The sequence below is a fragment of the Topomyia yanbarensis genome, chromosome 2 (assembly GCF_030247195.1).
Source record: "Topomyia yanbarensis strain Yona2022 chromosome 2, ASM3024719v1, whole genome shotgun sequence".
NCBI classification, from domain to species: Eukaryota; Metazoa; Arthropoda; class Insecta; order Diptera; family Culicidae; genus Topomyia; species Topomyia yanbarensis.
Window position 1 is genome coordinate 333,177,401 of NC_080671.1, and position 23,228 is coordinate 333,200,628.

A 23,228-nucleotide genomic window follows, 5' to 3' on the forward strand; every position below is an offset into this window, starting at 1 on the left:
AGGATCCCTCGATGTATTGGCTGTGTATGTGTAGACTAGACTAGACTAGAGTAACTTTTTTCATTTTTAGCAACGTATATAAGTGTTATACTATGTTCACACTACACAGTTAAAACACGTTATAATAATTATCAACAAGAAAAATGTCATCAAGATAGCGTTAAAACATGTTTTAACTCGTAGTGTGAACGTAGTAATACAAATATTCGAGTGTAGGGGTGACCGGGGCTGGTTGGCCGAGTGCCTTTTAAGAAAAGACTATTATGCCCAGTAGCGACATCTATAGTGAGTTTGGTGGGGTATTAGGTCACCAATGTATGTAATTTCAGGTGTTTTGGTGTAGAGATGGGCGGGTACGGGTATTTTTACCCGATACCCGACCCGAACCCGTACCCGTAGGAACCGAGGCGGGTTCGGGTTTTGTTATCACCGGGTACGGGTCGGGTCGGGTACATTAAAAAATAATTATTCCGGGTACGGGTCGGGTCGGGTTTTTTCGAAAAATTGTGCACTTACCCGTTCTTGAATGTTTGGATGACCTTTTCCTTCAAATCAAAAAATGATATCCCCGTAGAAAAATATTAAAACAAACATTATTTTCCAGGAGCGTGTATCGAGTGAACGGGACTATCCGGGAGATTTTGAACTGGAAGTTCATCATTTAGAATATTTCGTTTGAAAAATTTTGCTGTTCAATAAAACAGGGAAACATTTATCGCTTTTTGTGAAGTTTCTCGAGCATTTTTGAAGTATTAATGTTGTAAATTTCCTTCATTCCACTATTCGAAAAGAAAAACAAGTACATGGGAAAGATATGTAGTGTATGACTTCTATCGATCTGTTCAAGGAAAATAGTCTAAATTAACCACCAAACATCAAAAATTGTAGATTTTTTATGATTTCATTGGCAAACATGTTTAGGGTTACTACAAAAGTTTATTTAAGAAGCAATGTTCACATGTATATGCTTACACGAGATTATTCCAATTGATCCAAAATATGCTGATAAATTGTACCTTTCTCAGTTGCAAGATAATTCGCTAAATGTTTGGAATAAAATTGATGTTTGTTTAGATTTTTGTGAGAATTAATCTCATCGCCCATTTACTAAAAGAGGTCTCATATAAGCTCAAATATACCCCGATTTTACGGAAAGGTAGTATTGGAAAAAATGTCCTCACATGACGGATGTTATGAGACACTAAGTAAACATAGGAACTATGTAATTTTCACCCAATCACACTTTCGGTCGAAAATAAGCTTTTCCACTTGAACGTTTTCGTATGTGTTGTATTGAATATTCCGGAAAGCCATACACAACGTCACAAAAAGCCTGCTTCGGCAACGTTCAAAAACTATGTTGAAAAAACCTTTTTCAAATCGTCTATTGCAGTGATTCTCAACCTGGGGTCCGCGGACCCCTAGGGGTCCGTGAAGTCGTTGCTAGTGGGTCCGCGAAGAAAAATATATTCTCCGAGTGCAGATTGAAATTTCAAGTATTTCTCCTAAAAAACTGAAAACAACATATTGATAGCATACAAAATCGATGTTTATCCGCGGGGGTCCGCAGCGACCCAGGGTGATTTATAAGGGGTTCGTGGTACGAAAAAGATTGAAAACCGCTGGTCTATTGGCTCGACGCACAAGCTCAAACTTCTGGTATTCACGTGAATAGCTCCCAAAATGAGCAGCCGCTGATGCTCAAACGTGATTTTGCTGGAGATTTTAAGGGTGTTATACTAGATACAATGATGCGAGTTTTAGAACAACAAAGTTTAACAAAGTCGTGGATGTTTTCAATATATTTGTAAAAAAAAGATAATGAAAGAAAAATCATTCTCAACACGTGCTCATCGAATCCTGCGCACGCAATTAACCAGTGCGGACTGCGATTCTTTTCCTTGCTGGCGGGGCGTTTTCAGCATCCCTGATAATATCTGAGGTTCGTTTGGCCTAACCCTTCGAATACCTTTGTCGACCAAAACATGTCGTCAATACATCATTGAATGTGAAATGATTTCGAGAATTCATGGCTGAAATATTTTATATAAAGGCTACTCTTAGGCTTTAAATTTATGTAAAGAGTTTCTCTGTCACATAAGATTTTAAAAGACTTTTTTCTGAATTGTTACTAAAAATGAATAATTTACAATAAATTACTTTTAGACTTTGGTCGCTCTTAACCCCTTAAGTTGTTGAAATTTAATCCGAACATGTTATACATTTTTGTTATTGGCACATCAAAACCTTTCGAATGGTGGGTCGATTATGTTGATTGAAAGTTTTATTCCTAAGATTACAAAAGTTCCAAAAACACGTTTTTCAAAAAGCTCGAAAACGATTCTACAAAAAAGAAAATGGATATGATTTTCGCGTTCAGCGACCCAAAATTGACATTGAAAATGCCTTTTTTCTTAACTTACTGCAATTACCAGAAAATTGGTAAACTAGTGTAATAGAAAAGCCCGGGCCTGTTTGCGGAAGGTATAAGTTGGCAGAGTTCCTTTGGCTTCGTTTCTATTAGACATCTCTCGTTTTTTACCACAAATTATGTAAAATATGTTTTCATATGTTGCAATTCATTTTATTTTGTAAAAATCATGGGTGACAGTTTTCAAACGTAATAAACGAATTTCCTTAATGTTGTGGAATTTGTGTTATTTCCGGTGAGTTTTATTCTATTACGTGAATGATAATATTTTTCAATAATGCACAATCTACTCAAATAAAAGAGATAAAAAATGAAAATTCCGCCAACTAGCACCGGGCTTCCCTACTCTTTCGAATCAAATAGGTTAAATTTATTTATTGAAAATCGGGTTCGGGTCGGACACGGTTTTTAATTTATTTTAATTTGGATGCGGGTCGGATTTGGGTCGGGTACGGGTCGGGTGCGGGTCGGGTTCGGGTTCGGATTTTTTTTACCGGCCCGGGTACGGGTCGGGTTTTATATTTTTATAAAATCCGGGTACGGGTCGGGTTCGGGTAAGCTTACAAAAATAATATTCGGGTTCGGGTCGGGTCCGGGTACGAAAAAATCCATACCCGCCCATCTCTATTTTGGTGGTGTCGTTTATTCTTTTTTCGGCACTGGTGAGTAAGTTTTTGTTTCTGAATACTAATATGCGTAACGCGAATCAATTTTCATCCGATTTCCAATAACATGGTACTGCTTGAAAGGGTATTCAAAACTCAACAGAATGGTATAACGGTTACCAGTGTAACCTTATATTTGTTTGTGTAAATTGTGATTGCTCTCGAAAATATACATTGGGGTAGGTTTGCCGAGTTCTGTGCGGGGCTGGTTGGCCGAGTTGTAAATTTAGTGTAGAGTAATGTGCACTTTGATATTTGTAAAATGCCAACTTTTTTCAAAGCAAAATTTGATATTATGCTAATATTGATGATTATAAGGCAAAATATACACGAGAAATAAGTAATAAAAATAATTTGAAATTATTACCAAATAGAAATAAGAGATTAGAATCATTAAAAGTCGGAAATTGTTAATATAAAAGAAGATTCCGATATTTTATGAATTAAATGCCAATCTGGCTACAGAGTCTTTGGCGTGGGCCCCTTCAATCCTGAAATTTTTCCTCCTGAGGAGTTTCTGGCAGGATTTGTCACAGATCGACCCAACGCCCAACACCACTCGTCCATTAGCATAGAATCTGCTACAGATGTAAGCCTCTCTGAAGACGTCAGACCTCTTCCCAAGGCGAGTGCACGATCTGATTCGAAGAAGTGGCAAGGTCGTAAACGCCGATCGGTTCAAATTTTGACCGATTCCCTAATAAAAGCAGTATTGGAGGAGCAGAAAAATAAAATCAAACGTAAGCGTACGCTGGTGAAGGAAAAAATCAGCGAGAGCTGGCAAAAATTTCACTAAAACCTCCAAAAATAAGTCCAAATAGGTTGAAAAGACTAAAAAGTAAAAAGTGGATCATATTTTTTTTTGATGTTTTTTTTTTAATTAAAAGTTTTCCACTGATACATTTGACGTGGTTAACTTATATTACCAAACTCGGCCAACCTACACCAGCCCTAGGGTTGGTTGGCCGATTTTTCTTTCCGCATTTGTTTGCTAATAACTTTTTCACTGATTTTTTTCATGAATAAAAAAATACATATGTGCTCAAGGGTTGAATCTTCATGACAGCGCAAACCGATTTTCAAAAAGTCTATCCAGAATGAGTACAGAAATTCCGAAAGCAAAACTCGGCCAACCAGCCCCGGTCTCCCCTACCTTTTTTCGAGCACAGGCGTTAGTATGAATTTATTTCCACCCTCACCACCACTCTCATAATATTAACACCAAAGTTAAGTCGAGCTGCTGGAGGCTTCCTTTCAACTTATCATGTACGACACTATGGTTGGTTGATTGATCCCAAGAACTCCAATTGGAAAAAAAGAGCTAGGCATTGTGACAACTATACTATATTTCTCCTTAGTGAAGAACAATTTTGGTAAAGATTATTTTCTCTACATTAAGTAGAAAATTGTTTAAAACCATCTTTGCGCGTGAAGAGCACAAAACCTATAACTAAATTAGTTATGAAATGCACGTGAACTTTGTCTTATCAGAATCCGATACTTAGTGACAGGATTAATCTAACTTCGGATTGACGCTAGCTCTGTCCTGTCATTAGATTAGTGTCGGATTCTGATGAGATGAAGTCGAAACTCAATTCATTGTGACAATCTTTGACAAGTGGGGGTGTGGTCAAAATGATTATAAATTGTGAACATATTTCGACTTATGACATTCTCTAGAATGCATAATGCATATCTTTGATAGGTTCCGTAATTATAAATTGACTGCTTTACATTTTTCCCTTATTCAAGTAACTTTAGTTACTTTGTCCTATTGCCACCCGTTCCAAGAATCCTACAAATCTCCTAATCACTGGCCAAACACACATAACCTTTTTCGACCCAAATAATTAAACACAATGTTTCACTGTCAGGCATCCAGCATTATGTTCTTTTGTTGTGGTAAGAATCGTGACAACAACCTTGTTGTGCTGTGCGGGTATCCATTCATTATATGACGCAACCTTCAAAAAACTCCGCACGGTGCTTACGCCATCGATCGGTTCAACCCAGAGGCACCAAAGGCGCGGTTGATCGTGTGCTGAGCTGACTGGATGAAGGAAGGTGGTTCCTATTACACCTAAAAACGCAGGCATTCGACGCACCACCCGCCCGTACCAATGCCGTGTCGGTCTGTTATGAAAGGAGTTGTTGGTCCAGATTGACCGTTACTTGGAAAGTGCTTTTGAAGCTGATTGACTGACAGTACCACGCACGAACTTCAGAACAAATGGGCGTTTTTATTATGGGTGGCCATGGTGTATGGAAGTAAGTGGTTCCTTTTTCGGCAATAGAGAGTAATTTATAATGGTAAAGCGGTGTATTTTAGATCTGATCAAACAGTTTATTTGACTGGTGAACCTGAGCTCAAATCGATTTCATGCAGGCTACAGGGATAGATCACAACATATATGATGTAAACCTTTATAATACCGAAAACGGAGGAACGTGAACGTCGGGAAAACTATTTGGAGGTTATGTGCATGCTAATAAACACTACACGAACGGTAATTTGCTTTTTAATGGCGGATCCGGGGTAACGTTGATCGTGGTCTTGTGACGGCCACAGCTGGTCGCAGCGGTCTCGTCGCGCAAATTGGGCGAAACGTCCCGATCACGAGCATTTTCGAAACGGAACTTTGCCAGTCAATCTTGGTTGACAGTGGAACTATTTATCACGTTTTACGGTTATGCGATTATCACGACTTCATACGTTAGCTTTTAACATGGGGTGGTGCTGAACTGGTTTGACTGCATTCATAGAGTCCATTGTTATGGTAACCTTTAGGACCAGGGTTGGTGATCACATTTTGGTATTGATCTTCATGTATCTTGGCGCTTAAATAGAAAAATAAACAGTAAAATATTCCTTCCTTATTTAGTATATCTTACCAGTTAAAATATTTAAATAATCTTAACATGATCTGAAAAAGATAATTCTCATTAACTTTTTCAAGCCATGTTAAAATGAATTAAAATAGACAACTATATTGTTTAATTGACTGCTGCAAGTAAACCCAGTTTTTGAGGTCTTTTACCTAACAGAATGAATTTTCTGTTGCTTGAACCACACCTTAAAGAAAATTTTCCTATCAAACAATGAAAATGTCTACTTTTTAAGCTAAATCCGTATCCTTTGCTAGTACGTGAGAGATATTGTTATCGTGTAATTATTATTATGTTGAATGTCATAAGATGTTATGCAATTAAAAGTGTTGCCATAATGAACCAAATCTATATGGATTGAAACAAATATTGTTATTTTCTCGTTGCTCAATTCTGATGAAGAAATTTTGTTTTGATTATTCAGAGTGACTCAACTCAGTTCGGCCAACACAAATATGTACACAACCTGTTGTGATGCTAGAAACTGGTTCAATTTAAACACCCTGTGCCTGACTCGATCACCGTGTAGCCTCAAAACGAAGGACGGCAAACTGTTTCCGTTCTTGTCGATAGACGTTATGAAAGTCTCACTTCCATTAGCAATAAACCCCCCCCCCCCCTCCGTTTCACCAGTATGATCGAGCCGTTTGCGTGCCGTACCGCGAATGAATGAGCGAGAATTTATAATTCAAATCACCTTCCCCACCCATCAGCCACACTGTGCCACTGAAAACTGCATCCGATCAAAAGAGAGTAAACATACATTCGTACACATTTAAGTAATTTCGCTTTCTCGTTTTCCCCCTTCTCTACCCCTTTTTGCAGCGTCCGGTGGCGGCGACGGAAACGGGCGGAAGACGTGACCAGCCGCTATCGTACATCTCGAACCGGGCGCGACCATTCGGCAACGAGGATGCGCAGCCGTCCCGAGGCTTGCTGGGATCGACGGCGGCACAACAAAGGCAGCAGCAGAGTCAGAACAGCTCGCAGCGGCAGCCACCGTCGGCGGTGCGGAACGGTTTCCGACCCAAGGCGGAAGATCAGTCCAGCCAGCAGCAGAATGAGACGAATAACGGTAGCGCCGGTAGTGGCGTCGGCAGCAGTAGCAATCGGTACAGCAAAACTACTGTGAAGCCCAATCGATATCGATCTACGACCACGCTGGAGCCGGTCACTGCCAAAAGTACCACGGTTGAGAGCGTCGTGCTGAGGAATCGATTTTCCGGACGGTGAGTTTAGCAATTGTTTGATTGGAATGTTAGATAAGATGGAGGATAAATGGTCGCATGGATATGGAACAATGGAAAATGGCTTAGTGCCCTAGAAATGGGCAACCTAGGTCAAACGATCAGATTCTGGTTGTATGCATTTTTATATGGAGAAAACCTGCTGCTACATAGACGATTTGTTTTAAGGAATCTGATCAGTGATGCCAACTCTTCGAATCGCAGATCTGTGGGTTTCTATCTAACATTTACACATATCATGTATTATATTTTATAAAATGGACATAATTTATATACTGAGAGAATATATTCATAAATCACTAAGAATCAGTCACGTATAGACAATTTTCATAAAATATACGATTTTTTGTACTTATGATGAATCATTCGTAGTTGTATTGAAACACTTATGTTTTGTTACGAGCTTTTCGTAAAAAATACGAAACGACTTTCGTTGGCTTATTACGAATCCACTTTATTAGGCAAACGAATTGTTCTATGATATATACGAAAGTCTTTATAGGGTGAAGTGCCTATTTTCATCATACTAAGGAGGGTGCCTCACTCATTCATTAATTACTCGACCTACAATCAATGGGATGCGCATCATGGCAATGGCAACAACATCTTTGTTTCGTTGTTAAGAACCAATATAATAACACAAATGCCCTGAAAATGGTGATATTCTCATGACTGAGCACAACGAAAACTCGAATCGAGAGCCCCTATAGTTGCGCTACCATTTGACTCAATGCGTTTAACTAAGATGGCAAATGCTGCTCTAACCAACGGCTTCAAATGGGTAGGATGATAATAGAAACATGACGAAAATAGGATCATCACCCTAATATTTACGAGTTCCATTCGTCAAACCGTCAACATCGAAAGAGCTTCAAAAGAAGTAGAATGTTGTGTCGTTGTTGTTATACGTCAGATAGATGTTGATCATCACGAAGGTCAAATAGTAACCGTATCCGTGTCCGCCGGATTCAGGAAGATTTCCTGAACCTCTTTCGCTTCCAGCTCATCCAGAATCCCGAGCAGTACGGATTCGATCGAAATCGTGTGATCAACAAAATCGTTCGTAATATACACAAGCATTTATTAAAACAAACATAACATTTCGTTTCATTCACGAAAAATAATTTCGTCATCAATGTACATTCGTGCAATGTACACTAAATATGTATAATTTACGAAAGCTTTCGTTCATAAAGCGGTAATTTCTTCAGTTTATGAAATGAATGAAAACGACGAATGAATTCGCACATTGCACGATCAATTTCATTATATTTACGAATTTACATCTTCAGCGCAATTATAGCATTTCCTCGCCCTCGAGATTTGCTCAATTTTTCACGTTGCTTCCATATTAATGATACCAAAATTGACAATTATATGCCTGTAATATTCCTTTTGCCGTAAGTGTATGGCAATGGAATTCGACACCTGTTAGTTGCAAAAAAAAAAAAACTTTCAAAAAAGCCATTCTCAGGGAAGGAAAAAAGTGCAAAACCTTAACTTCTCAGGGGACGGGTTTGGGTTGCAACCAGGCCCACTAAAACCAGTGCTCTTGCCCAGAACCTGATTCCTCCTCGACACTACTTTACGACATTACTTCGGGGAGGGGTTTTTATGCGCATAGCACCCACTCTAATTCAACCACTTAGTAGTTAGTTCCTACGGTAGGGTTACAACACCACTCCTCGACACATCACCATTTCTTCACTATCCACACAGGATGACAATTTCTGCATAGCAGTCGGAAAGCTAGCTGTGGGTCGAGACAAAGTGCTCCTCCCTTATAAAGACAATCTGGGCGACAAACTTCAGATTGTCTGATTTACCGAGCCCTTCGGCTCCTTTCAGCCATTCAGCACCACAACTCCCTTCTCGCACCATTCAGCACCATTTACTCGTTGAGCTCCCGACTTGTTCGCGAACTACTCGGTCTAGTCCCCGACGGTGGACCTAGCCTACTCCGACGGAGAATTTCCTGGCGAGACAAGTTCTCCTGAAATCGAGCCGACCAACCAGGTGTCGAGGTCAGTTCGGCAATTCTGGTGGAGCATGGCGTCCGGTTCGCTGGTGTCCCGACGACCCGCGACTGGTGGTGTCTCTTTGCGGTGTACTTATCCTAGTCCCCGATGGTGAATATAGCTTAAGGTTCAAGTTACCTTTTTTGAGCATGTGTTAGTTTTGAACGCTGGGTAGTATGGGTAGGAAAAATTGTGTTCAGCTTTGCCACCGGATTATCCATTCAAACCTTTTCAAAACTCTAAAAGAAGAATATCAGCCGATTTATCAGATCACAACGATTAAAATCATACAAAATAGTTGCTGGAAAAACTATCGGTTTCGCTAAATGGTGCTTTTGAAAAAGTGGCTGTGATTTTTTGGTCCACTACCACACCGTGCTGGGGTACACAACACAACAGCGCAATGAAAAAGCCACAGCCACTTTTTCAAAAGCACCATTCAGCTAAGCCGATGGTTTTTCCAACAGGTATTTTGCATGAATTGAATCGTGATGATCTAATAAATCGACTGATATTCTTCTTTTAGAGTTTTGAAAAGGTTTAAATGGACAATCTGGTGGCAAAGCTGAGCACAATTTTTCTTACGCACACTACCAAGCCTTGAGGTAACTTGAGCCTTAAGCCGATGAAGAGTTCGACGGCGAAGGAAGTTCTCTCGATACCAATTCTGCTTTGGTTTTAGGATCTTGAGCTCTTTGGCTCCCAGGCCGGTGCCATTTAGCACCGCAACTCCTTTTAATTTATTATACAAATCGTCGGCTTACTGCCGTTCAGACGTTAAAAAATAAAACCTTAGTGCTATACATTGATTATACCTAACTTAAAACTCTTTTTAAAATCAAAAACACCAATTGTTTCGTTAAACTTCACACAACACATGTCGATTGGGTTACTCTGTCCATATGCAGTTCTATGCCGGGGAGTCCAAAGAAGAGGCGGGTTCCGGAATCGGCGCTGCGGAGCATAAAAGTTCACTTTCTGAAGTAGATCAGGGCAATCGATGTTTCCAGCGATAACGCAAATACTAAAAGCCTCTGTAGTAAAGCCCGTCGCTGTTCAAGAGTCTGCATGTTCAACAGCTTGCATCGGTCGGAGCATGGAGGCAAACGTATTGGGTCGCGCCATTGCAGATTTCTAAGAGCAAATCGTATGAAACGTTTTTGCACTCGCTCGATTCGATCACGTTAGGTTGCATTGTGTGGCGCCCAAACTTGGACAGCATATTCCAGGGTACTGCATATCAGAGAGCAGTACAATGTTTTGAGTACGTACGGATCACTGAAATCTGAAGTGTTTCTTCGCAAGAAACCTAGAGTCGCAAAAGCTTTGACAGCTATTGTGGAAATAGGTCGCTGAATTTTAGTTTGCAGTCAAATAAAACGTCTAGGTCTTTAATTGACAACACCCTTTCTAGGCTACAGCCATCTACTTTATAGTCGAAACGAGAAATTATGCGGCATCGACAACTAATCAGTTTGCACTTGTTTATGTTCTAATCCATTCCGTTGAGTTTACACCAATCTTGAACTAAGTCGATGTCAGCTTGAATAACTGCATAGTCTAGAGGAGATTTTATTTTTCGGAAAATCTTCCGGTCGTCGGCATATAACAGCTTTTTAAACTGGATTCGCTCGCAGAGGTCGTTTATGAATAAGATGAAAATAAGAGACCCGAGATGACTGCCTTGCGGGAACCCAGACGGTAATTCGAAAACAGTCGAGGTAAGGTTTGCAAATTTCACATAAGCTGATCTATTGTCTAGGTAGGACTTTAGCCAATTAGTTAGCAGAGGGGTAAGCCAAGCCTTTTCAGCTTATTGATGACAATATTATGCGGAACTTTATCGAAAGCTTTTGAAAAGTCAAAATTTACCGCGTCTACTTGGTGTCGTTCTTCCACAGCCGGGTAAAAGACGCTGGTGTAAACCAATAGGTTTGAAAGAGTCGAGCGTTTCTTGGCGAAGCCATGCTGGAAATCAGAGATGACAGGTTTAGCGGCAGCATACATTTTTTCATATACAAGTTTACGCAGCAGAGAATAGAAATAGGTCTGTAGTTTTCCACACGCTTCCCGTTTTGTGAATGGGGATTATCGCAGCAGTTTTCCATGCACGAGGAAACCAGCCTTCGGTAAGAGACCGATTGAAAATAATAGAAAGGGGAGCCATAAGAGAATCTGCACATCCTTTGATTAGTTTCGGGGGTAAACGATCGGGGCCGGCACCCTTAGCGGGATCAACGTTACTCAGTGATGTACGTATATCGCACTCAAGTAGAGGTGAGTTCGATATTGCAGTGGGTAAAGTGTTCATATATAAATCCGGGGCTCTCAGAGTTGCTGAGGACCTCACGGAAGAAATCAGCAAAAAGATTTGCTGAATCAAGCGGCTGTCGAGCTGTGACACCTTTGTACGTGACATTCACGGGCGCTCTGTCAGGCTGTCTCCGTTCTTTAATAAAGGTCCAAAAAGACAAATGATCGCTCTGAAGGTTTTGCTGGATGCGGTTTATTCCTGGAAGGTATTCGCCAAGGCTGTCTCGTACCGATGTTCCGCTTGATGAAGTAGCGCTTTGTTGTAGTGCGATTTGTTGCGAAAATATCGCTTTTGTTTCTTATGGAGAATGTTTCGAAGATGGCGAATCTCGCCAGTCCATCCTGAGTGTTTTTGTGTAGCTTTCTAGGTGTTGGTTTTAGCGGGACCGATCGACGTAGAATATCAAAGATGTTGTGATAAAAAACACTAACAGCGTGGTCGAGTTCACAGTCAGCTAATAGTGTATTCCAGTTGATACCTGGGACGCTGTCAAAGGTATCGTTTCCGGGATCGACATAGACATCAACACATAGGACGAAGGGCTTATGATGAGTATCGCTTTTAAGTAGTTCAGTTGGTGTCTCTAGAAACTCGACATTACTGTTTTTATTGACAAAAGCAAGGTCAAGAATGCGTCCATTTATGTTTTGAAGGTCGCAGATTTGGTGCATACCACCAGCCAGCATGGACTCGCACATAGTGATTTCCTTTTCTGACGAGGCGTTCATTGGGATAAGACTGTTAAGGTCGTCGTCCAATATCCAGCGAAGAGATTTGGATCTTCGGTTACCCTCTCGTTCCATTTTGTATATTTCTGCCGATACAGATGGTCGTTTTCGTGTGTCTCGTGTGCCATTTAGCTCCCCGCTTCGTCCAGATCTGCTCGATCTAGTCCCCGGTGGTGGACCTAGACACCCAGAGATTCCAGGTGGATCACTGGCGCTCCAATGATCCACTACTTGCTATTCGTCGCGGTTAGTCGGTCTAATCCCTGGCGCTGGATCTGGACTACTCATGAGCTACCCGGTAGGGTGTAGAGGTCGGTCCGGGTATGCCGATGAAGCCTGACGTCCGGTTCACTGGCGCCCCGACTAACCACACTGTTGACAGCGTCCCAGGTATACTTGTCGCAGGACATCTCTTCGACAATATTGTCAGCTGTCACACCAGGTATACCCCTACGAACTTCTTTGAACCTAGGATATTCGAAGACCACGTGTTCCGGTGTTTCTTGCACGTACACACACTCCGGGCAAAGGGGTGACGAAGCATGTCCAAACCGATGCAAGTACAAAACTGCGTCAAATAGAAGTTCACCTACCCATGCTTCCTATACACCCAAGCCGACACTTTTGGGGGGAGTCGGTGGGTCCACCCTTTTTTCTCCGCATTGTCCCACTCCTGCAGCCACTTAACCAACAAGTCCGCTTGCACCAGCATTACGTGCATTTCCCCGCTAGTAGCATTCCACGTCCTCAGCCAGAGTGATGCAGATGGGGATCATCCCGGTGATAGCGCGTATCGTCTCTGACTATATTGACCTGTAAGCACTCGCAACTCATACGGCCATCAGCAGGAATGTCCTGTTCAGCTTTTCACGATTCCGCTTGGTTTTCAGCGCAGCACTCCAGGCAGGACCAGTGACGTTTGGCTTGATCCTTGCGTTCTCCGGTTTTTCGCGGGCGTAGTCGACGTGGTTGTTGAAGCTGAACTGGTCGTCGATTATCACTCCCAATTGCTTCAGTGCACGCTTCGATGCAATCACGTGCCCTCCGACATCGATTTGCATCCGCTGAACTGCTTCGCCGTTACTGGCCAACAACACCTCCGTGTCGTGGTGAGCTATTTGCAGCTTGCCTACGTTTAACCGGGTCTCGAACGCGTCTATTGTCTCCGTCCCCGACACCTCTATTTCTTCAAGTATCTCACCCATCACCGTTAGTGATACGTCGTCCGCGAAATTCACGATTTTCTTGGGAAGCCGCAGTTTTAAGACTCCGCTTCGCTCGTCTGTACAGTAGCACTCTGCTCTGGAAGTAGCTCTCCAAGATCGGGCATAGATAGTCGGGAGCAGTGCTGCATCGGTGGCTTTCCAACTGTCGCTGTTAAATGCATTCTTCACATCTATCGTGACCACAGTGCAGTGTCGATCTCCTCTTCGCTTCCGTTTAGATGCATTTTCAGCACTCTCCAACACTTCCGAATTGCATCCACTGTCGATGCTTCCAAACTGCATCTTGGACAGTCCGCGCTCACCCTCCGTGTCCGTGCATTTCGTCAACCTGTTAAGGATGATTCTTTCCAGGAGTTTTCCGAATGAATCCAGCAGACATATGGGCCTATACGAGACCGGATCGCCCGGTGGCTTCCCTGGTTTCGGCAGCAACACCAGCCCTTGCACCTTCCACATTTCCGGGAAGTTGCCTTCATTTAAACGCTTCTGCAGCGCCATCCTAAACATCTCCGTATATGTCAGGATCGCCGTTTTCAGCGCCACGTTTGGTATTCTATCCGGATCGGGGGCTTTCTTTGATTTCAGTCGCTTTGATGATTCTGCAAGCTCATCGTTAGTCACTTGTCGATCGTTCGTGTTTGCTCATTCTTCTTCGAAGTACGGTGTCGGTGGCAATATAGTTGCATCGTTTTTCGGGAAGAGACCCTCGACAATTATCTTCAGCTTAACCGGGCATATTTCGGCTGGTACCGGTGGGCCATTCATTGTTGCCATTACGACTCGATATGTGTCGCCTCAGGGATTGGTGTCTACTTCTCGGCAATATAACTTGCTAAGTCTGATCTCCCGTTTTAAAGCGGCCCTAGCTTCCCGAAACGCTACCTTGCATTCTTCACTATCTCTATCTAGCTCCGATATTGCTCTCTGAGCCCGCCTGCTGGCCCTGAGACAAGCAGCACGTAACGTACCCTCGCTACTGTTTGCGACAGTTCATCGGCATTCGAAACTGTCAGCACGAAGTTCTTCTACCAAGAGGTTCTTTTCGAAGGCCTTCGTTTACCATTTCACCGACCGGTGAGCGGATAGTGACATCCGCGTTATGGTGCGATTCCGCCGACCAATAGTCTAGTGGATCTACTGATGGTCCCTATGCGTGAACTGCTCACTAACTCACCAATTCATGTTATTCATCAGCGACGTACTAAGGAATGTTACGATGATAATGAATTCCCGACCGTCTTTACGGAATGTGCTAGCGGAACCTTCATTGCACAGCCTTACATTCCGCTTCGTCAGGGCTTCCAACAAGCTGTAACCTCTTGCGTTAGTTAGCCTGCTACCCCACTTCACGACACAAATGTTACAAACTCTTCTTATAACAACCGTCGTTCGTCCAACTAACGAGTCGGTTAGTGCGTCCAGCATGCGGATGTACTGGTCTGGTGTCTATATTGGGGGAGCATAACAGCTACATACTAATACGCCGTTAATCCTGGCGATCACGAAGTCTTCGTGTGTGCTATCCATCACCTCTTGGCCGGGAAAACCGCCCATCACTTGGATATCCACTATCCCTGGACTATTCACCACCCAGATACCGTTATCGGGAGGAACACGATTCGACTAGGTAGTAATTGCAACGTAACACTTCGTTTCTGTTGTTGACTGTCACAAAAGTTGCTGTGCAATGTCGCAATGATTGAGATTAAGACGGGTTATCTACATAATCATTGTCCTGGCTTTGCGTTTTTGTATTCTGGACATAAGAAGCCTCCCGTATGACGGCGCCGGTGGTTGAGTGGTAAGCGTGACCGCCACTCATTCCACTTGGCCTGGGTTCAATTCCAGCCGAGGTCGTTGAGATTTTTTTGAGGTGAAAAAATCTGTGGTCACGTCTTCCTTCGGAAGGGAAGTTAAGCCGTTGGTCCCCCGGTCCATGAAATTGGTGGATCGATATCTAGTCCAGGTAGTGGAATCATCTCTCTGGCGTCGATAAAGAAGAAGTATATCCAACTTCTATAGTCTACTAACAAAAATATCTTCCTCCCGTGATACTTGTGGAGTGCGCAGTAGTATATACGGCCTCTGGCAAAATCAAGTATCGGACTAACCATTCCTTCCCTTTCCTTCCGCGATCTACGTTCGGGCCTGGCCGGCGCCGGTATTGATCAGAAACACTTTAGGATTACCAGGAGTTGCACATTGAAAGATGTTTCGCTAATCCCAAGCATAATTATCTACGGATTCCCTGTGCAACTTCAGCTAGTCCCGATCGATAACGCAGTAGCAGCCAGGGGTGGTCGCACAAGCTCAAGCTCAGGCTCTGGACATAAGAAGCCTCCCGTCATGTGGTCTTTCCGCCATCATATGTGCAGTGCATGTACTTCGGTTGCTTTGTGCAGTCTCTAGCAATGTGTCCCTTCTCCCCACATTTTTGCATAGAACAGATCTATCCATCAGCCTTGCCTGGCGGCCGAAACCCAGGCACCTGAAACACCCATCCTTTCGTGTTTTTAGGGATCACCGTCCACATACGCTTGCTGACTGCGGCTGGCGATAAGCGTATCGCTGCTATCTGTGAGGCAATACGCCTTCCTCAACCTGATTGACATTTGCTCTTTCTCCAGGTTACATTGCTCTATTAGTTCGCTCCTTACTTCGTCTTCCGTTGTGATCTCGTCTCGTGAATCCTGCACTCGAGTTCACGTTCACTTCTCCTTTTTCCGCTTCTCTGACTAGTTCTTGATAGGTCGAGCTCTTAATCAATGGATCCTTCTTCAGCTCTAACAGCATCTCATAATTATGAGTGCGCCTGGTTCTTACTACGTTCTCCCCCAGTTCCTTCTGCTTGGAATCCTCTCTCACACTTTTGAGCATCTCTGCGTACGTCAAGCCATCGTTTGCTTTGACGGCTAGAGCGTCTCCCTTATACCTCTCCTGGCGCAGTCGAAGTTCTAATTTTTTTTTTGCTTTTCTATCTGTTTTTCCTTCTCTCTTCTACGGATTCTACGGTTGGTCACCCACTTTCCATTTCTCGGATTTTTCACTGTCCTTCGCCAACCTTCTTGGGCTTCTTCAGCGCCTCCTCCTCTCCTGGTGTTTCCCTTACTCTTTTGACGGAACGGGAATCTCGCTCCAGTAGTACCGTCGGCTCGCATTAGCGACTGCTCCGCTAGTAAGTAGTCGAGTACACTAATACCGTTGGGAACATATAGGAAGGAGTTCCTCCAAATATCTTTCCTAACGACGTCCGGCCCCCGTGCTTTGACATAAAGTTGTTAAATTAAATTATTAGAGCCACATGGTGCCAGATCGTGTAGTCGTACTTCTATTGAATCATCATCCATATATTTACCAGTATACTGATTTTAACGTTTTATTGTTCGCTTGGGTAATGGCCCTAAACACAATCAGGGGGTTTCAGAGTTTGCCTTGCCGCTTTGTATTGTACCACAAAACCATTGGCTGAAGCTGAATCGATTTAGAAAATCAACCCGGATCAAATCATTTGAGACAAAATCAGATGCAAAGCATTGTACAGCTATTTAGATCGCATCTTCAACAAAAATGCCGGAATGGCACATCCAAACTTCTCAGAGCAAACCTAGATGTCTGTGTGCTGCCTGCTGATAGAGGAAATCATACGGTCATACTGATGCTGAGCGACTACAACCAAAAAAAGGGAAATACTGCTGAGTATTAGCAGTAGCACACCACGATTAAATCAACTTTTGCCAATTCATTAACGCCGAACCATACCACCCAACTATATGATGCTATTCTTGGATGTAGTATCTCTATTAACCAACATTCCAAAATACGCGACACTATCATCAACTGGGACAGCATCAAAACTAACACGGCCATCAATCTTGATCTCATCCTAGAGATCGTCACATTGTGCATGAGTTCCAGCTACTCCGTGTTCAAGAACCTTCAGATAGCAGGCACTGCCATTGGAGATCCACTTTCGTAGATCCTCGCAGAACTAACCATGGAAACACTAATAGACACAGTCCTACATCAACTCAGATACCTTATCCAAGTATTGTTTAAATTTGTTGACGACCTGTACTTTTCAGTTCCAAACGAAAATATAGAAACTGTAGAAGCATTCAAGTTATACTACCTCAATCATCAATTCATCATTAAGAAAGAAAAGGAAGGAAGATTGCCGTATCTTAACATGATAATCATTAGGCAGCAAGACAGAATGGTATATGAACCCTATAGCGTCGGGCCGCCTCCTAAAGTTCTGTTCCATCCATCCGTTTTCACAAAAAAAAAAATAAATGTCGTATATACTCTAAGCGATCGTGTATACCAGTTGTTCACCAATTTAAACAAGAAACAAAAACATAAAATCATCTCACAACATTTTCAATGACTATCCACTCAGTCTAGTAAACAGACGCTTGAACCGACACCAAACCAAAAAGTAGTAGTCTTTTGATATATACTTCCATGTAAAACCTTAAATGAATATTTTTTATATTGTCATTAAATTTGAAAAAAATCTGTGAATTTGAAATCTCACCTTAAATTCGATTTCTCTTATTCTACAGCTCACCGGCCCCAAACCCCTTCCGACAGGCATTCGACTCCAAGCGAGTAACCACTCCGACCAGTGTGACTACATCGCGTGGAACCTTCATTAATTCGATCAAAAGCAAAACATCTACCAGTACACCGACGACGACCACCACCACTACCAAGGCGGCTCCATCGTCCCGATTCATCCACCTACCGGCTCGGCCAGTGATCCCATCGATCAACATCACCCACAACGGTTCGGCGAAATCGGCGGAAGTGATCTACGATTACGATGACTACGAGGAAGACTCAAAGGATGGAAACGATTTCACCGACGAGCAGCAGGAGATAAAAGATTTCAAACCAACGTCGCAAAAAAACAATTCGATCAGTGTTGGTAAGGATGAGAACAAGCCAGTGAGCAGCACGACAATTGGTGCTCCGACTAGTACATCCGGGAAGGAGTACGAAAATGAAGAGCGAGGAGGTAGTTTAAACAACATAAACGAGAACGAGTATTATGACGTTGTGAGTGAGGGCGACGGGCAGAGGAATGCTGAGAAGATCGAGGATCATACGGTTATTTTGACGGATAACTTCTATTTGCCGAATTCTGGTTCGGAAGAAGTCATTGACGAGGAATTTGGAGAAGAACAGACAGAGGAGCATGAGGAGCCGAAGAAAGAAGTTCCATCTGTGGTTCCGGTGCAAGAAGACAAAAAAGAAGTGGAACCTGTTTACGATGACGATTATGTCTATGAAGATGAGGAGCCTGTGGTCAGCACAACTGCACCGGCTGATGTCAAACCATCAGCTCCACCAGTCAAGGAAGAACAGATTGACGATTTTGATACACTGATTTACTCAGAGGAAGATGCTGTAGAAGAATCTCCAGTTAACCATTCTTCGGAAAAAACTGAACCGGCAACTACTCGTGCAACGACAACAGAAGCGACCTCGACTGCTACTAGTCCGGCACCTACTTCGACTACGGAATCAGCAAGCCAAGAAATAAGCAGCACAACAGAACGAACACTAAATAGTTCTGTGGAGGTGGAATTGACTTCCAATGCAACCACTGAGAGCTGGGTAGTTGTAGCGTCGGTTCAAACTAGCAGAAGTGTATCCGGAGCTCGTTTCCTGCCATTCGCTCAGGTTGAACAGGAAGAAAAGAAGCAAAGTTTGTCGGAGCTTGATTCGAAGAATAGCAACGAAAATGATGAACCTGAAATAACTACAGCGAATAGTCAGGAGATCGACAGAACAACAGTTGCCCCACAAGAACCTGTGATTGCAGTGACTGACGACTCGGAAGTTCCGACCACCGAAAAGACGCTTAGTCATTTGTCGTTATCTACAGAAAGCATCAATGATAAGCTGGATCGAGTTCAGTCAGAGTTATCCGTTGGGGTTCTGACCGGAAAGTTACCAGTGCTGAAAGAAATGCCTGCTGATGATTCAAAGAATCCTAGCTCCCTTCCATCAGTTGTCATCCGAAAATTCCAACCCAGAGTTACCACAACCAAGAAACCTCGTCCAGTATTTACGACTTCGCAGAGACCTACGACTAGTACCGAAAATTTGGCTAAAAAAATAAACTTTGAAGCCATTGCCGTGGATGATATTTCCTTCCTGTTACCCCCCGACTACAAGCAGAAGAATGCGTACAAGGTGAAGAAATTCGGAGTGAGTACCACAACACATGAACCGTTGGCAGCTGCGAAGGACGTATTGAACGAAGAACCCTTGAGACCAGATTTTGGCTACCGCTTCCGACCCGCAAACATCAGTAGATCCTACAAAAGCAACGCACCGATCCAGGAGTTAAGTTCCCTACTGCCGAAGGATTACCGATCGAATCGAACGGAAGACGAGTTAAAGACTACAAATAATCTGAAAGAGCTGATTAGCAGAGTCAGAGTTGGCGAGAAACCAAATGTGACTTTGGATGTGTTGAAAAAAGCTCAACCAGTTGACATTAGCTCATTTTTGCCACCGGGCTACAAACCACCGGCCGAATCGGGCTCCAGTACAAAGGCTCCCAAAGCAAGTGTGATCGAGGATGATGTTAGTAAACTGCTGCCTCCAGGATACAAAAATTTCAAGACAACGAAGAAACCTACAACTACAACTTCCTCGCCGCCAGCTATTGAAGATGATGTCAGTAAGTTCCTTCCACCAGGTTACAAACCCCCGAAGGGAGAACTTATTATCAACGACAATATTAGCAAATTTTTACCCCCAGGCTATAAGCCTCCGAAAACGGAAGTATCCACCAAAGCATCGATCGTATTCTCTGACGATATCAGTAAATTTCTGCCACCCGGATACAAAGCATCATCGGATGATAAGAAACCGGAACCTGAAGTCATTGATCCCTCCACTCTGTTAAACCAAATTAAGTTCAAAGATGTCTCGGCATTGCTACCCGCAGGATTCAATGAATCGAAATCGGAACCGAGTCCCAGCAACACTAGCGAAAACAATAACTTTAAAGTTGTATTTCCCAGTCGACCAGGCATTAAGAAACCAGGTTCAGGACGTTCTACGACTGCTAAACCACTGCACGCAGAAGGACCAGCGGTTCCAGATATATTGATTCGGAAAGGACCACCGACTCGTGCTACGACTGAGTTTACCGGATGGCCAACGCCATCAACGACGCCACTTTCAATTGAAAAACTGCTGGAACGACAAAAGCAGCAAGAACTACTAGAGAAATTACTCGTTGCATCTAGTACTACTACGACTACAAGTACTACCACCACCTCAACGACTACGACACCAAGGTAAGTAAACTAGGTTAGGTAACATTGAATTCACAACAACTAATCATCAAATTTATTATTTTAGACCAACGGAGCCCGGTCTGTGCCAGTCGGAGTGTGATCTGGCTGGTACGATCCGTATTGTCGATGGTGTCAACTGGGTACCAGAGCTACTGGATCATAACACAGCCGAGTGGAAGCAGCTGGCCAAAGAAGTCGAAGCCCAGCTAAACGAAGTGTACAGCAATGCTCAGAACCTAAGCAAATGGTACAAAAAGGTGCGAATCGACAGTTTCAGCAAGGGCAGTGTTCTGGTGGACTATTTTGTCGAGCTGGCCGATTTGACGCAGGACGTCAATACACTGCAAATCAAAAAGCTTTTCCACGAAGCGCTGAAGCCAGCTCCCGTTGTAACGACCACAGCTGAACCAAGCACGGATCTGGACGAAGATGGTGATGGAGAGCAGGAGGATCATCCTAAGAAAGTGAAGGAGAATTTACAATCGCCGGTACCTCACGTGAAGGAGGTGTTCCTGCTGGGCAGATTTAAGGTTGATCCGGTTTCAACAGATTTCACTGGTAAATATTTTGATGCTTATGGCACCATGTCACCGTGCCGAAGCTTACATCAATTATGTAATTACTTTCTGATTTGATTTACAGTCATCCCGAAACCGATACTTCCAACGGTAACTCTCGAGGAAGAAGATCTCCTGCTACCCCAGTGGGCAATCGCCGTCATTGTTATTGGTTTGGCATCGCTTCTTTTTGTTGTCATTTTCGGCGTCTCTGTGGTATGTTCGTGTGTGTTTCAGCGTTGACGGCATGATTACTTATGGGTTTTCAATTTATTACAGCTCATCAACCGCCAAAAGGCAGCCAAGAAGAAGGCCCCAACGCCGCTGACTGCAGATATGCTGAACGAATTGAATAAGAATCACATGGGAGGAATCGATAACTTCGGTTCGGAAGATCTGTACAATCTAGATGACACGTGGGATGATCATACGCACGATGTAAAACCAAAGGTTTGGCAATATTTTAGATTTTTGTCCAGCTTTTGTTTCTGTTGTAACCCATTACGAATCTTTCCAGCAGCGCTTCTCTAACTCCATGCACGGCAGCAGTGCGTCGAACATCTACGACAGCTGGCGCTCGCAGCGTCATCCCGACAACTACTACTACGACGACTACGGGCTAAAGGGCTCGCACTATCCGCCATCCAGCCATCACCACCACAGGTTAGCAGATGCTGCCTTCATGATGCATGAGCCACCACCACCGGTGATGGCACTGTATCCGCCGTATCATCACGCGCCAGCGCCCCCGAGCGGTCACTACAACACCAACTCGCGGCGATACTACCGAGATTATGATCCCAATTTTTAAGGGGTCTCCGATTTTCATCCATTCATCCGCTCATTCATTACACAGTCTGCAGCTGTCATCATCTACGTCACACGACTTAACTTCGAGCTAGAGACATTTTTATTCTCTGATTCAATCCCCTCCGGGCAGTAGGTCTTTTCGGCTCGGATCCTACAGTGCTGTACATCTGTACTCCCTTAGTTTATGTCGAATAAGGCTTTATCGTAAAGTAGGATAAATTCTAATGTAAATAAATTATTTATTTTGTAAAAATGGATACAATTTTCAAAGATAAAAAATAGTATAATTAATAAACTGTTTAGCGTATTTAAAATTGTCCGAAATTCGCTTCTTAACCTTTTTTGCTCAATTGGCAGATAACTAATATCTATTTAGTTTAATTTGAAGACCACATCGCTGTTAGTAATCGAAATGGGGGCGGGTATAGCGCGGTTGGTAAATCGATTGCCTTGTACGCAGCTCACCTGGGTTCGATTCCATAGGGTTCGAAATTTTTCTAATGAGATTTATCTAACCCGAAGGATAGGCGAATGACCCTACGGTTAAAACATCTATTATCAAAATAAAAAGAAAGTATTCAGAATTCAACTAAGAATCCCCTTAACGGCGCTGCTTGGTTGGTCCCATCGCCACTTTCTCTGCAGATCGGAGAGTATACTCGACACTATTCTGTTGATAGCAACCCAGGTAAGCTCATCGTGGTACATCTCTTCGACGTTATTGTCAACTGACACACAAGGCATAGCCCTTCGAACTTCTTCGAACTTAGGGAATGCGAAGACCACGTGTTCTGGCGTCTCTTGCACGTTTATACACTCCGGGCAAAGATGTGACGAAGCATGTCCAAACCAACGCAGGTACTTCCGCAAGCAACCGTCAAATGGAAGTTCACCTCGCCATGCTTCCTTTCTCCGCATTGTCCAACTCTTGCTGCCACTTAGCCAATGAGTTCGCTCTTACCAGTCTCCTTGCTTTATGTATTTCTTCGGTGGTATCATTCCATGTCCTCGGCTAGAATAATAC

The 23,228-nt window shown here is 43.2% G+C and overlaps 1 protein-coding gene across 3 annotated transcripts in view; it reads left to right on the plus strand.

Moving 5' to 3' along the window:
• Positions 1-22,456, plus strand: part of LOC131683952 (mucin-5AC) — a 297,456-nt gene extending 275,000 nt beyond the window's left edge. For 2 of the 3 annotated variants that reach the window (XM_058966370.1, XM_058966372.1), the window contains 6 exons: positions 6,808-7,211; positions 18,081-20,837; positions 20,902-21,395; positions 21,480-21,610; positions 21,674-21,844; positions 21,912-22,456. In XM_058966370.1, coding sequence (XP_058822353.1) covers positions 6,808-7,211; positions 18,081-20,837; positions 20,902-21,395; positions 21,480-21,610; positions 21,674-21,844; positions 21,912-22,205 — 4,251 coding nt within the window. In that variant the 3' untranslated portion in view covers positions 22,206-22,456. The remainder of the gene's footprint in view (positions 1-6,807; positions 7,212-18,080; positions 20,838-20,901; positions 21,396-21,479; positions 21,611-21,673; positions 21,845-21,911) is intronic. The other variant, XM_058966371.1, reaches the window with a different exon arrangement.
• The last annotated feature ends 772 nt before the right edge of the window (positions 22,457-23,228 follow it).